Source organism: Octopus bimaculoides, chromosome 1, assembly GCF_046866305.1.
Source record: "Octopus bimaculoides isolate indiv1 chromosome 1, ASM4686630v1, whole genome shotgun sequence".
Taxonomy (NCBI): Eukaryota; Metazoa; Mollusca; class Cephalopoda; order Octopoda; family Octopodidae; genus Octopus; species Octopus bimaculoides.
Window position 1 is genome coordinate 200,919,110 of NC_142928.1, and position 16,932 is coordinate 200,936,041.

Below are 16,932 nucleotides of genomic sequence, written 5' to 3' on the forward strand. Positions count from 1 at the left end.
CCAGTAATTAACTGGTGCTTTATTTTAGCGGTTCTGGGAGGATATAAGATTAAAACTAAAGTTCAGAAAGAAGCATAATAAATGTAATATAATTATATTTATTCAAATAGACATAAAATAATATAAATGGTGGTTCCATGTAAAAAGCATCCAGTGGAGCACTCTGTAAAGTGGTTGGTGTTAGGAAGGGCATCCAGCTGTAGGAACTGTGCTGAAATAGACAATGGAGCAGGTAGAGCTCTTGGCTTTGCCAGCATCTGTCAAACCATCCAACCCATGCCAGCATAGAAAACAGGCATTAAATGATGATGATGATCATCATTATCATCATCATCATCATGATCTTCATATCGTCATCATTTTGATCATGATGATGAAGAATATAATTTAGAGAGAAACATGATAAATGTCTGAGATATGAGAACAATAATGATTCATTACAAATTCAGTTCATTTGAATTAATTTTGAAAAATGTTGGAACTTACCATTTGTTCCAATAGCAAATAAATAGCCAAAGATGACGTTTTTAAAGCCTTGGAGTGGCGCTACCACTTCAAGACGTTCTATTCGAGTGTAAATTATTTCAAAATCATCTAAAAGTGGAATTCTGAAACAACAAAGAATTGGTTTGTTAAAACTTATCAGAATGCGATGTCATATTGGAGGAAGACATATTGGAGGAAGACATATTGGAGGAAGACATATTAGAGGAAGACATATTGGAGGAAGACATATTGGAGGAAGACAAAGAGAGTTACATTTGAATGTTACTTTCCCATCCCTAAACCTGTAATCCCAACATTCACCTTACTATAATCCACACTCTGTCCCCAAATAGTTGCATATCCTTCAACTGGGTTTTCCCTTATGTACACTCATTCCAAACTTTAAAATCTAAATCCCAAGGATTCTGCAAGATATCCAGAGCAATGAGCAGGTGAGACCTGATGGCAACTGTCTTTGCCCCAGATATAATGGACCATTCACTTCTCTGGGACTTCTCTGCCCTTTTAACAGGCTTTTTTTAAACCCTGCTAATAGCCCTTCTCCACCACACCCACACCCACACCCACACAAAAGACAAGGTGAGGTGGAGGTAGGTCAGCTTAGGTGATGGTTCCTTTTTAAAGTCCCAAGCCAAAAAATGGTCTCAAGAAAACCAATTTTTGTCTTTCCTCATCATCCTTTCGTTAATTTTCTGTAACAGATATTTCTAAGAATCTCCAAAAGATTCTATTCCCAACAATGGTTATCAACTACAATGTATTCCCACATTCCCATACACCACCATACTCCAATTTATTCCCATACACATGTTCTGCAAAGTATTCCCTTCCCTAATTATCCACTCCAAATTCCATTTCTTCCCTAATGACAAACAAACCATTTTGAACAATTCTTCTGCCGGACAATTACTAGGACGATGCTATGATTAAACTTAGAGGCAGCAGCAGCCTGTTTCTCACTTCCAATTATAAATCTGAGAGATTCCAAATGATTCCGTCTCTATATTGGTCAATTCTCTTTCATCTTATTTTGCAAGAGATCCTAAAAGAGATTCTTCAAAATTGAGTATAGCATTTTACCATTTCCCATGACAGAACTACAGAGATTGTCTGATTAAAGAAGATCTTTGATGTTGCTACCACTCAATAATATGCCAAGATATCATTCAAACCATGCTTCACTTTTGAACAAATTAACCTCATCTTAAATGCATGATTATTGAAATGTTATTAATGTGAGTATATGTATGTATGTAGGTATGTAGGTAGGTAGACAAGTGTCTATGTATGTATGCATGTATATGTGTGTATGTACATGTATGTGTGTATGTGTGTACATATGGGTGTATATTTGTATGTAAGTGTCCATATATGTGTGTTGATATGCATGTCTGTCAGTCTGTCAGTCTGAATGTGTGTCTGTATCTTCCCTTGGATAAGGTCAATGGTGTGGAGAGAGGAGAGGCTGGTATGCATGGGTGAATGCTGGTCTTCCATAAACAATAACTTCGCCTGGACTTGTGCCTGGGAGGATAACTTTCCAGGTGCAATCCCACGGTCATTCATAAACGAAGGGTTTTTCGTATGTATGTGTGTAGGTATGTATGTATGTGCAGATTTGTTTGCTTTATGTATGTCTTCTCATGCATATAGTTGCATGTCTAGACATGCTCATATATATTTAAATGAGAAACTTCTAAAAAGTTTTACAGATTATAACAGTTCCACTAATGGATTGGATCTGTAATCTTGGAATTAGCTTTCTCCTTTCTGATTTTGAGAAACCTAATTTCTCAAGATTGGTATTTAGGCAGTGCATTACATATCCCAGGGCCCCAATAATTACACGTATAAACCTGAACTTGTAATCTGGATAGAGTAACTGCAGATTTCTCAATAGTTCCACATAGGTGTTTTCTTTTTCACTGATCTTCAGCTTTATGTTAACATCCGCTGGGCAGCTAATTTCCACAACTGTGCACAGTTTCTCTTCTCTATCCCAAATCATTAGATCATGTCTGTTGTACTTACATTTTATTGAGGTCTTCACTGGTACATTCCACCATTATGGCTTCTACCATACTGTGGGTTCTTATTTCTTTGTCCTCAGGATTATCCTTCCGACAGATTTCATTATAGAGTGTCCTAGCTATAACATCATGTCTCATCGGTAGATAATACCGTGATGACATTTTCAGACAACTGCTTATGATGTGGGTGATATCTTCAGTGTGAACTCCACAGAGTCTGCATTGGTTGTCACATTTTACTGCTTTTCCTGCATCTCTGTCCCTTTTGTGCATCAGGTATTTGGTTGATATTTTTTATTCCTGGATTTCAAACACATCTCTTCAAAGTGGGAGATAGTAATCCAGGGTTGGAGTTTGGTCAGGATAAATGTTGTTTTTTACTCCTGTCACCCCCTCACTACCCCAGTCTGAAACGATTTTGACCTTTTCTCTTTTTTTTTTTTTTTTTTCACTAAGCACTTAAAACCTGTTAGAGAAACATTTTCAGTTTTAAAAAAAAATTGTTAATAATTTCAGAGGAAAATGTGTGATTTAAGGGAGATCTGGCTGTTGTTTCTAGCACATCCCCAAACACCACCTCCTTGTTTCTTTCTCACTCACACATGTATTGATACTTTTCAATATTTTTCTCCCCATAAACAAATCATAAGGAATGATGATGTCAAAGTAACACATGCATAGAGTGCCAAGTGGCTTTTCTTTGCACGCTTTAGCTTTGTTACTATTGCAACACTCCGGATACTTATTGATCAGACCACGTATGTGTGTGTGTGTGTGTATGTGTGTGTGTGTGTGTGTGTAAGTGATGGGTTTCCACAGCGTTTCCATGCGACCTACAACCTGAAGCAATGAGAGAAGAATTTTGTTCAAAATGTTGCGTTCTGAGATGGAAGCTTAGTAACCAAGACTGTAAAGTGAACTTCTATAAACGGTGATTCCTGGCTGTCTTGATACACCAATGTTTGTACTTTACAGTTGAGTGATTACCAACACCACTGAGGCTCGAGGAACTGTTGATATTATCAAAATCAGAACATGTTGTTAAAATGGTGCCAGATGTAGAGAAAAATGGTAAAATAGATATTACTTACAGCAAGGCATTGGACACTACTGAATCCACATCGAGCATGTTAGCAAGAGGGACATCGGCCCATATTTCGTCACCACTGGAATAATAAACACAAGAATTTCCATGGTTGTTTGTATAAATATACCTTTATACACATCCCACTCTCCCTTTCTCCCTTTCTCCCTCTTTATACACACTCACACACACACATGGATGCATGGCATATATCGTAAGGCCATATGTGGATATTGGTATTCTTTTATTCTTTTATTCTTTCACTTGTTTCAGTCATTTGGCTGTGGCCATGCTGGAGCACCACCTTTAGTCGAACAAATCGACCCCAGGACTTATTCTTTGTAAGCCTAGAACTTATTCTATCGGTTTCTTTTGCTGAACCGCTAAGTTACAGGGACGTAAACACAGGTTGTCAAGTGATGATGGGGGGGGAGGGGGACAAACACAGATACAGACACACACACACACATATATATATATATGACGGGCTTCTTTCAGTTTCCGCTTACCAAATCCACTCACAAGGCTTTGGTCAGCCTGTGGCTATAGTAGAAGACACTTGCCCAAGGTGCCATGCAGTGGGTCTGAACCAGGAACCATGTGGTTGGGAAGCAAGCTACTTACCACACAGCCACGCCTGCACTTATATATAACTTACATTTCCATCATAAGTTATATTCTGTATCTTTATGTATTTGCAACTTGAAATAACTGCAAACACACACACACATCCTCTAATCATCATCATCATCATCATCATCATCATCATCATCATCATCACCATTATCTTTACACAGCAGTAGATCTCCTCTGCTGGCCATTCATTGTTCCCATTGCAACTAAGTCCACCACTACCCCCACCCCAGCTGATCCTCCCCTCAACATTCATTTCTTATCTTTCACTGATGCAGGATCCACCTTTCTATCATCACCTGACCACCACCACCTCCGACACTCCACCATTGTGCTCAGCCCCCTCGCCTCGACCTTCTCCCAAACCTACCCACCCCCACACACACCACCTTACTATACTTCCAGTCGTTACCACCCCATCTCACTCTCTGCCATCATATTTCTTTCTATCCCACACATCCTGGGTCTCTTTCTTCATGACTAAACCCCCACCCCCACCACCACCAATCACATTATCTCCTGTCATCAACCTACCATCCTGTCATTACCTACCACCGAATCATTCATTCATTCCCCTATCACTCATCACTCTTATCGCCATCAGTCATGTCTCTGTCTTTCATATTTTTTGTCACTCACCATCCTCTCACCCTGTAAACAGGCTGGGGAGTAAGCTAAGATTGAAAGCCCCAACAACGTGATACCAAAGCAAAGTTCTTAACCACATAGCTATACCAACATCTTTATATGCCACAAGCATCATCATCATCATCATCATCATCCTGGTAATAATAATAATAATAATAATAATAAAATGACAACAAAAGAATGAGACCTTGATATTAGGTAAATAGAAGAATTTATATTTGTACAGTTTTGGACAATCAGGAAGTTGTCATAATAGAACTCAGTGTTTCAAATACCAGAGCTAAGAGCTACGATGCATTCTCATTGGTTATTATGTAAATGCCATGAATGCAGGAGCTTTTCATGTCTATGTGTTGTGAGAATATTGTTGCGTGTAGTTTTTATCTTTTGTATTTTTTTCCTGATTATTAGAATAACTTTCTTTTTATTCAACGGTTTTTTTTCGTAATGTCTGTTGTCATTAATAGCCAATGAGAATGCATTGTAGCTCTTAGCTCCGGCATTTGAAACACTGAGTTCTATTATGACAACTTACTGATTGTCCTAAATTATAATGAATGGGAGAAAGAGAGCCTGCCGTATGTCGACCCAACAGAGGGACCAGCTATCCGAGTTGACAGTACCAGGGTAGATAAAGCAATTAAGGGTGTGAAGACAGGGAAAGCCCCTGGCCCATCAGGAATCACTGCAGAGATGCTCAAAATATCTGGCAGTGTTGGCTACAGCCTAGTCACCCGTATTACGAACCAGGTGATACACGAAGGAGTCATACCCAATGACTGGTGTAGCAGCACCATAGTCAACTGCTACAAAGGTAAAGGTGACGCTTTAGACACTAATAATTACAGAGGCATCAAGCTGTTAGATCAGGTTATGAAAGTTACGGAGAGGGTCATAGCCCAACTAATTAGGGAGCGAATCAATTTAGATGAGATGCAGTTTGGGTTCATGCCAGGTAAAAGCACCACTGATGCCATATTTCTAGTGAGACAGCTGCAGGAGAAATATCTAGCCAAGGATAAACCTCTGTACCTGGCCTTCATTGACATGGAGAAAGCCTTTGACAGGGTCCCCCAATCCCTTATCTGGTGGTCAATGAGGAAACTTGAGATAGAAGAATGGTTAGTGAGAGCTGTGCGAGCCATGTACAGAGATGCTGCCAGTAAGGTGAGGGTTGGAAATGAGTACAGTAATGAACTCCAGGTAGAGGTAGGGGTCCACCAAGGTTCTGTCCTCAGCCCCCTCCTATTTATCATAGTCCTCCAGGAGATCACAGAGGAATTCAAGACAGGTTGCCCCTGGGAGCTCCACTATGCTGATGACCTTGCACTAATTGCGGAGTCACTATCAGAACTAGAGGAGAAGTTTCAGGTGTAGAAGCAAGGACTAGAATCGAAGGGCCTTAGAGTCAACCTAGCAAAAACCAAAATCCTAATAAGTAGGAAGGTAGATAAAACACAAACCCCTTCAGGTAGATGGCCCTGCTCAGTATGTAGAAAAGGAATAGGTAGTAACTCTATAAGATGTACCCAGTGCAAGCTATGGACACATAAGAGGTGCAGCAATATCAAAGGCAGATTAACTACGAAGTTAGTTTTTGTATGTGGCAGATGTTCAGGTGCAATAAACACTGTAAATAAACAGGAAACAACTTCTATCTCATTCCAGGGAGAAAAACTAGAGGTAGTCAATAGCTTCTGCTATCTGGGTGACCAAGTTAGTAGTGGGGGTGGGTGCACTGAAAGTGTAGCTACTAGAATAAGTATAGCCTGGGCAAAGTTTAGAGAGCTCTTACCCCTGCTGGCGACAAAGGGACTCTCACTCAGAGTAGAAGGCAGACTGTATGACACATGTGTACGAACAACCATGCTACATGACAGTGAAACATGGGCTGTGACTGCTGAGGACATGCGTAAGCTCGTAAGGAATGAAGCCAGTATGCTCCGCTGGATGTGTAATGTCAGTGTGCATACCCGTCAGAGTGTAAGTATCTTGAGAGAAAAGCTGAACATAAGAAGCATCAGTTGTGGTGTGCAAGAGAGACAATTGCACTGGTATGGACATGTGGTGAGAATGGACGAGGATAGCTGCGTGAAAAAGTGCCACACCCTAACAGTTGAGGGAACCCGTGGAAGAGGTAGGCCCAGGAAGACCTGGGCTGAGGTGGTGAGGCAAGACCTTCGAACATTGGGCCTCACCGAGGCGATGACTACTGACCGAGACCTTTGGAAATGTGCCAAGTGAGATAGTTGCCAGTGCCCCTGGACTGGCTCTTGTGCGGGTGGCACATGGGATGCACCATTTCGAGCGAGATCGTTGCCAGTGCCCCTGGACTGGCCCTCATGCGGGTGACATGTAAAAGCACCCACTACACTCTCTGAGTGGTTGGCGTTAGGAAGGGCATCCAGCTGTAGAAACTCTGCCAAATTAGACTGGAGCCTGCTGTTGCTATCCAGTTTCACCAGTCCTCAGTCAAATCGTCCAACCCATGCTAGCATGGAAAGCGGACGTTAAACGATGATGATGATGATGATGATGATGATGATGATGATGATGATGATATATATATATATATATATATATATATAAAGAAATAGTGAGCATAGAAAAAAACATCAAATGTGAGTCAACGACTTTATATATAGCCCTATACCTCCCGACATTTGATCATATATAAATATCACCATGGTTCTTAAACATATAAAAATATACACATACATAAAAACACAGAAGGTAAAAATATATATGTGAATAAAAATACAAATATATAGAACAGCCTATCAAAACGGTAAATACAATCGCCTAAAAATTCTAAAGCATGTCATGTGACTAAAAATCTAAATAAACTAAAATAAAATAAAATATGAATCAACTAAAAAATTTTTTTACTCCCCTCACTGAAAAGAGTACGTCCAAGAAGTTCAATTCATAAAACCATGATAATTAGAGTCCAGGAGCAAAAAGAGTCCCACTAAATCAAACATACCTGTGACCATTTCGGGAGTTCAATTGCTGTGGTTTGATTACAGGTTAAAGTGCATCTCTGCAATAACCCCCTCATCAGGATGAACAAGAAATTCAAACAAAACCAAAAACAAATGTTTGGAGATATGAGTGTTATATATAAAGTCGTTGACTTGAATTTGATGCTTGGTCTATGATCAATGTTTCTTTATCTCTGTCTCAAATACATTTGAGCACTTCTTTTTTGCTGTCCTATAAACACTTTTTGTTTCCATAAAAAGAGACAAAAATTATTTCTTATGGTATATATATAGACACAAGATTGTCATAGACCCAAAATCCAGTCAAATAGTTGGATTACATATTAACAAGGAATACTAACTTGTATAAAAATACCTTTGAGTTCACTTTTGGTTCATTGCACTCATTGTCTTTGACGGTGGAACAATCAATCTTGGAAGTTGAATAAGAAATAATTTCAGTTAATTGAAATTAGAAGAAAGTGAAACATCAAAAGTTTTAAATAGTAATAACAGGAGAAATATTTTAATTTTGAACATGATAAATAATAAGAATCGTAGAAATGTGTGGAACATCAGCTATTTTATTGTTAAATCCACAAGGTTTTGGTACCGCTTAATCAATGTTCTGGTAAAATACATTCAATGACATCAGCTTTTCCTATTGAACAGCACACATGGCCACTCCGACAAGATGTTAGCATCAATCAGTCAATTCGCCTTCATGTTGCAGATTGATTTTAGAGACCACAGTTATTAGTTGAAGATGTCAATCAACAAATGAGTTCCAAGATGGACAGACTGTAATCTCTATGGACAGCAGGGAATGTATATCTGCTACTGTGTGGGGCTCAGCTAGGCCTTATATAACACATTTTGGGGTATCTATAGACATAGGCTTGAAGTTCATAAGTACCTGAGGTATCATCAGAGGTACTTGAAGTTCATAAGTACCTCTGATGGTAACAATAAGATAGATACTTTTTTTCTGTTGTTGGATACTGCTGGTTGGTGGACTGTATGCAGTTTCTCACAGAAGCAGTGTTGTCAATTATGGGTTCAGATGGGTCCCTATTAGTGATGCTTTATGTGTTGCTAAGTATGCCATTTCCTTGATCCTAGAATCCCCAAATGAAGAAAGACAGAGAGATGCAGATTTCTCTGTCCCAGCAGCTGAAGGAGTGAGTGTATCTTTCCTTGAAGTCATTGGTTGTTTTGTCTGTGTAGTGACTTATGATGCCATCAGATGGTAAGTGGGTAGCTCTATAAGCCAGTCTTTGAGAGGCAGAATCCTTCCAATGAGCAATTTGTAGGATTTTACAGGTCGGAATGTTGTGTGAAGGCTGTGAGTGTGTGTGTCTGTTGTAGTATGCCATATTAGGAACAATATTATCTAAACATGAGTAGCTAACTTTAACATTAAGGGAGTTAAAGAGTTAATGACATCTATGGGTTCTCAGGAAATGCTTTTTAATCAGCATCAGGGAGCTCCAAGCTACATAAATGAAAACATCTAGATTAAATGGAAGATTAAAAACCAGATTGATTTTCTCTTTCTATTTCTCTTCAGATTGTGTGTGTGTGTGAGAGAGAGAGAGGGGTAGTGAGAGAGAGAGAGAGTGAGTGAGAGAGAGAGAGGGAGTTATGGGAAAGAACCAGGATGGTAGATTAACAGAATAAAGAGTAAAAGATAAGACCTTCACTAAAGATGATAGAGAAAAGAATGAGAGAGAGAGAGAGACACACAGACAGACAGACAGACAGACAGACAGACAGACAGACAGACAGACAGACAGCTACATGGGAATTGTCAGTAAGGAGGTTGAATAGAAGCAATTTGAGTGTGGGAGATTTAAGTATGAATATTAAACATTTTAACTTCCTGGATACATACAACAATTGTGCCTTTGATTCAGAATTTTCTGAGGGGATTTCATGATGGAAAGCATTAACCCTTTTGTTATTGTATTTATTTTGAGATGCTCTGTGTTTCTTTCAATTATTTTAAATATAACAAAGAATTTAGTAAAATAACTTCGTTATCATTAAGCTGGTGTTAGGAACATAAATTGTGACTAAGGTATGGTGGAAGATTTTAATTCAAAACTTATGAAAACAAGACATTTGTACTACAGAGCCAGAGGCGGTTTTAGCTGGTTTGGTAACAAAAGGGTTAATTGAAGAGAGACAGATTTGAAGGGAGAGAAGGGGGAAGAGAGAGAGGGGGTGGAAGAGATGAAGAAGAGAGAGGGAAGAACAGCAACAAAGATTAATGATGGGAAGAGAGAGAAGGAGAGTGATAGATATCAGAATGTTTTGTTGCATTTAAATTCTGATTTACCAAACAATGAAGAAAAATAAAATAATGAAACTGGCAAATATATTCCTCGTTTGTAGGATGACAATTAGTTTGTTAATGAAGGCAAGAGAAAGTCCACTTACAATGCCAACTTTGAAATCATAGTTCTGAAGGACGTCAGCAGAATTTTCAAACATTTCAAAAAAATCTTCCTTGCGTTCATATGTAGGAATAACTACAAGAAAAACATTGAAAATTGAGAGCAAACCATTTAATGATGAGGTAAAAAAAAAAAAACACTTGTGCCACAATACTGTTTAAGTCTCTTTACATAGTTTGTATAATTATAATCACACACACACACACACACATACACACACGCACACACACACACACACACACACATGCATCACTGTAGGTGCACAACCCTGCTGTTGGGGATTCTATTTAATTATTTTTCTAAATTTTATTTTCATATCCTTTCATTCTATCCTAATTGTTGTAATGTCTAACTTTGATCAATGTAAACCCTACCTCATAGGCCCTTTTGGCCAATAAAAGAAATTATTATTATTATTTTTATTTTTATTTTATTATTATTATCATCAGTAGTAGTAGTAGTAGTAGTAGTAGTAGTAGTAGTAGTAGTAGTAAAATATAATCTTGTAGTTTCATAATAGCCAAATTATTGATTAGTTTCATACTAGAAGTTCAAAAGCAATTCTAGCAATCATCAAAATGACTAAAAGGAGGAATATGCTCCTGGTTCTTAACTTTGGTATGAAGCTACTTTGCAATCTGGCTAGGTTTATGGTCAAACTAGGTTTATGGTCAAACTAGGTTTATGGTCAAACTAGGTTTATGGTCAATCTTGTAGTAATTGAGACTGCCGATGTTCTTGGGCCTCGAACCATACTCCTCTTCACTATAATCAGGGAAGAGATGGCTGGACAGAAATGAGAGTCCCATGAGTCAAACTTGGCTGGACAGAAGTGAGAGTCTCATGAGTCAAACTTGGCTGGACAGAAGTGAGAGTCTCATGAGTCAAACTTGGCTGGACAGAAGTGAGAGTCTCATGAGTCAAACTTGGCTGGACAGAAGTAAGAGTCCCATGAGTCAAACTTGGCTGGACAGAAGTGAGAGTCTCATGAGTCAAACTTGGCTGGACAGAAGTGAGAGTCTCATGAGTCAAACTTGGCTGGACAGAAGTGAGAGTCTCATGAGTCAAACTTGGCTGGACAGAAGTAAGAGTCCCATGAGTCAAACTTGGCTGGACAGAAGTGAAAGTCTCATGAGTCAAACTTGGCTGGACAGAAGTGAGAGTCCCATGAGTCAAACTTGGCTGGACAGAAGTGAGAGTCCCATGAGTCAAACTTGGCTGGACAGAAGTGAGAGTCTCATGAGTCAAACTTGGCTGTTCCAGTGCATCATCCTCCCTGTTATCCAGGACAATGCCTTTTCCACTTTATCTGCTGAAGCCATGGGAAATGTTTCTATATTGTGAGAGGCAAGATTCTCCATTAATCCTTCTATTCTGATTTAAACCATGTCTCTACTCAACCAATCAATGCTTGTTGTGCAATACACTTTAATTGCGATCATCCTTCATATAAAATAAATGGTCGTCCTTCATCTAAACTAATAAAAGTGAAATTCTGTCTGTTTGTCTGTGACCCCTATATCTCAACCTATATTTGCTCTACATAGACATAGTATCCCTTTTTGGAATCAGGATGATCTCAGGATTGAAAATCTGGCCTTCATTTGGTTCTTGAACATCTAGCATTGGGATCTGATTTACAATCATTTAGGTTGCTATTTCTAGCAGGTAAAGCAACCATGAGAGGTTCCAGAGCCATAGTATTACTGAGATAGATGAACTAGACTTACCTCCCTTAGCTTAAAGTTTTACTAAGGAATTTAAGGGTTCTGTTATCTTTTTCAGTCACCAAACTGCGACCACACTGGAGCACCACCTTGAAGACTTTTAATCAAACAAATTAAGACACCAAGTTCCTTCTTTTTTTATTGACCTTTTTTACTGAACCACTAAGTTACGTGAACGTAAACAAACCAACACAAGTTATCAAGTGGTGGTGGCGGGAGGACAAATACAGACACAACCCCACAATACATATATATATCATCATCATCGTTTAACATCCGTTTTTCATGCTGTCATGGTTCGGGCAGTTTGATTGGGGACTGGCATGAAAGGAGGCCTCACCAGGCTCCAATCTGATCTGGCAGAGTTTCTACAGCTGGATGCCCTTCCTAATACCAACCACTCCGAGAGTGTAGTGGGTGCTTTCCACATTCCACCAGCACGAGGGTCAGTCAGGCGGTTCTGGCAATGACCACACTCAAAAGGTGTTTTTTACATGCTACATGCACATGAGCCAGTCCGGCAGTGCTAGAAACGACCACGCTCAAATGTTGTTTTTCACGTACCACCGGCGCATGTGCCGGTAGAGCAATGCTAGCAATACAGTTCGATATTTAAGAGATGAGGAATTATGTGCATTATTTACATTATTTACATTCAATGGATATTTGTCCTCATGGCTACGATATGTTGATGACACCTTTACACCCTGGCCTCACCAGGAAGATGTCCAAGTGCTGTTAGATCATGTGAACTCAATAAAGCCATCCATACAGTTCACAATGGAAAAGGAAAAAGACAATCAGCTGGCATTCTTGGACATATTAATAACACCCACCAAGTATGGATCCAGGACATCCGTATACCGCAAGTCGACCTTTACTGAACGATACTTCAACTTCAATTCCTATCATCCATACAGTGTAAAGAGAGGGATTGCTCAGTGCCTAAAACATCGTGCAAAGAATATAAGTAGTGATTGTGATGCACACCACAACAACAACTACCCCAAAAGTATACTATCCACTCCAATTATGAAAAAGAGAAAGAATGAAGCCAAAAAACTGTCCACAGTGTGTCCACCCTATGTGAAAGACCTCTCCGAAAAGATACAAAAGATATGTGGTCCATATGACATCAGGACAGTATTCAAGAGTAATACAACACTTCACAAATATCTCCTTTGAGTAAAACCACCAATAGAAGAGAATATGACTAAGAACTGCGTGTACTTCATCCCATGCAGTTGTGGTAGGTTATACAAAGGAGAAACATGCCGCCCCCTCAAAATAAGGGTAGAGGAACATCACAACGCTGTGGCACGAGGAGATATTGATAAATCGGGTATAGCTGATCATGTATGGCAAAATGGAGACCACCTCCCCCTGTGGGATGAATTTAAAATAATAGACAGGGAACAACACTGGAAAATACGAAAACTAAAAGAAGCAGCACATATGCTAGGACACAACAACCTCCTAAGCAGACAGAGTGCAGATATGAAGAGCATGTGGGAACCGATCTTAAGGAAGGATTGGGAAATATTAGATTTATAAGCCCTAAAATTCACTCTATAATTGCCCACGGGCATATGGTGTAGTGGTTAAGAGCATGGGCTACTAACCCCAAGATTCCGAGTTTGACTCCAAGGAGTGACCTGGAGAACAACAACAATAACAATAATAAGAAGAACCCAAGTTCGAAATTTCCCCAAAACACCTGATGAAGGCTGGAGGATATATCAGCAGAAACGTGTTAACAACAAACAAGATGAGGACAAATATCCGTCAATTGTAAATAATGTAAATAATGAACTCTAGCAATGATCACACTTGAATGGTACTTTTCACATGCCACCAGCACAGGGGCCAATCTGTGGCCCTGGCAACGATCACGCTTGGATGCGCTTTTAACATTCCACAAGTGCCAATCAGGTGGTACTGTCATCGGCCACGTCAGCAATTTTGATTTATATATATTTATGTATGTATGTATGTATGTATATATATATATATATATATATATATATATATAGAGAGAGAGAGAGAGAGAGAGAGAGAGAGAGAGAGAGAGAGAGAGAGAAGAGAGAGACAGACAGAGAGAGAGAGAGAGACAGACAGACAGAGAGAGAGAGAGACAGACAGACAGAGAGAGAGAGAGAGAGAGAGATTTGTGTATGTGTATTTTCATGCATATGGATTTGACTGCCTTCTGCACATGTTGTCCCTTCCGACAACAAACTTCTGCAATTTTATCCTCACCTTACTCCCCACCCCCACCCTTTCATCTGTCATAATTGTATCTCTGTGCAATGTTTGATGTATTCTACTCACCTGCTTTCCTACCCACCCACCCTCTCTCCTCATCACTAGACTTTAAACAACCAACTTAACTGTCTTAGTTTCTTGTAGTCGTTTGAAAAGCTTGTTCATCATATTTCCTGTCCAACTTTCTGATTGTCCTTGGCTTCTCACCTTCTCACATCACCGTCCCTCTCTCTACCTCACCTGCTTCACCAAGTAACTTGCAAGACAAAGTAAAGAAAGAAAGAAAGAAGAGAAAAGCCTTTGGGTGAGAGTGAGAGTGGGTGTGAGAACAAAATGGCTTTATACCAGGCGTTGAAGGCTAAAGTGTGATTATGTCTGTCTCTCAGTCAAGAGAAATGTTTCTGTTTTTCTTCTCTGTTTTGAATATATTGCTTCTCTGAGGTACATTTAAACTTCAATGTCTAGAAGCCCACTGCCTGGAATCCCACACGATTATCCACCACCTTGGCTACGACCATCTTTCTTCATTCAATTCTGCTTCCACTCAAAGACATGCTTATAAAATCAATAAACAGCACTGCACCCATCACTTTCAGAAATATTTTGTTACAATCAGAATGGTTGAAACCTGGAATAAACCATCTGCACCAGTTATGGTGTCAGTCTAAATGTTGAAGTCCCACAACATCTTGTATTTCTTATTTTCTTCAGTTCCATTTCTTTCCATTTGTTCATTCTGTTGTTCTTACATCTTTCTTTGAATTCTCCAATTGTTTCAGTCACTTTTGGGACATCTCCAGCTGCCAATGGTAGCCTTTTCTTCCCTCTGCACAACGTAAATGTTCAATCCCAATGACACAATATTAATGGTGTTGTCTGCATTTAGTAATCCTCAGTCACCTCCTTTCCTTTGGAAGTAGAGTCAATTGGTATTACTTTTAGGATGCAGAGCATTGGACATCATGAGCAGCTTCCAAACTCGTGTCATCATTCATCATCATCATCATCATCATCATTTACATCATCAACATCTTTTAATGTCTGTTCTCCATGCTGGCATGGGTTGGACAGTTTGACAGAAGTTGGCAAGGCTGGAGAGCTGCCTGGACTCCATTTGTCCAGTTTTGGCATGGTTTCTACAGCTGGATGCCCTTCCTAACATGCCAGCCACTTTACAAACTGTATTGGGTGTTTTTAATGTGGCACCAACATGGATGCTTTTATGCGGCACCTGCACAAGTGCTTTCACATGGTACCAGCATGGGCACTTTTACATGGCACCATTATTATTATTATTATTATTATCGTTTAACGTCTGCTTTCCATGCTGGCATGGGTTGGACGATTTGACTGAGGACTGGCAAGCCAGATGGCTACACAAGAATCCAATCTGATTTGGCAGAGTTTCTACAGCTGGATGCCCTTCCTAACGCCAACCACTCTGAGAGTATAGTGGGTGCTTTTACGTGTCACCGGCACGAAGGCCAGTCAGGCGGTACTGGCAACAGTCACACTCAAAATGGTGTTTTTTATGTGCCACCTGCACAGGAGCCAGTCCAGCGGCACTGGCAACAACCTCACTCAAATGATTTTCTAATGTGCCACCGGCACAAGTGCTAGTAATTATCATTACTATTATCATTATTATCATTATTATTATTATTATTATTATTATTATTATTATTATTAATATAATCATCAATATACCCTATGAGAAAATGGCAAAATAAATACTAAAAGCAGTTCATAATGAGGTGCTGCATAGGAGTGTTGGCATAAATTAGTCGAGATGTCTTTGCAGACATTGAGGTGACTGATTGTGTGTCTTTGGTATGAGAACATGTGTATTGGTGTATATTCATAATGAGCATATGTAATGTGTGTGTGTACGAGTAAGAGTATGTATGTGTGAAGGTATGTATAGGTATGCAACTACATATGGACATGTATACAATGGTACACATATGTTTATGCGTTTGGAAACATGGTCTGTCTGTTGGTCACACTAAAAGCAGACCGAAACCACAGAATGAAGCAAGTCTAAGTATAACATACAGAAATGATTCTAGAAATGTCTGAAGGTGGTTCTTTATTTCTGGCTGAGGTTTGTGATGCCTAAATTTCAGCTTTGATGCTCCTGTTTTCAATGAAACTTTGATGTTGTTTACAAAGAGACACGAAAGAGAAAAAGACACAGCAACACAACAGACATGTTTGACGAAAGAAGGTGGCCCTGGGAAAATATTTGTCTTCTGTGTGTTTTGTTTTCTCACATATTCAATATGACCAGAAACACACACACACAAAACACACACAACACACACAACACACACACACACACACGCACAATTGTGACAACGTGTATGGGAGGTCACTACACAACCCTGTTAACAGTCAACCAACACTTCTTTTACTTTCTCAGTATCTACAGATGGGTATGTATGTGTGTGTATATATATATGTAAATGTGTGTGTGTGTGTATGTATGTATATATATATATATATATATATATATATATATATATATACATATATATATAAATACATATGTATACATACATATATGCTTATGAAGACTAAGGTCTTCATAAGCAA

General features: G+C 39.2%; 1 protein-coding gene and 1 pseudogene across 1 annotated transcript in view; one reads left to right on the top strand and one right to left on the bottom strand.

The window, feature by feature from the left end:
- The window catches only part of LOC106872754 (thioredoxin domain-containing protein 16), an 80,280-nt gene that overhangs the window by 60,563 nt on the left and 2,785 nt on the right, over positions 1 to 16,932 (bottom strand). The window contains exons 2-5 of the mRNA XM_089337521.1: positions 10,329 to 10,420; positions 8,249 to 8,319; positions 3,629 to 3,703; positions 487 to 608 (exon numbers count right to left, since the gene is read on the bottom strand). Of these exons, the coding sequence (XP_089193647.1) occupies positions 487 to 608; positions 3,629 to 3,703; positions 8,249 to 8,319; positions 10,329 to 10,420 (360 nt within the window). The remainder of the gene's footprint in view (positions 1 to 486; positions 609 to 3,628; positions 3,704 to 8,248; positions 8,320 to 10,328; positions 10,421 to 16,932) is intronic.
- On the top strand, positions 12,300 to 13,976 carry LOC149137946 (uncharacterized; annotated as a pseudogene).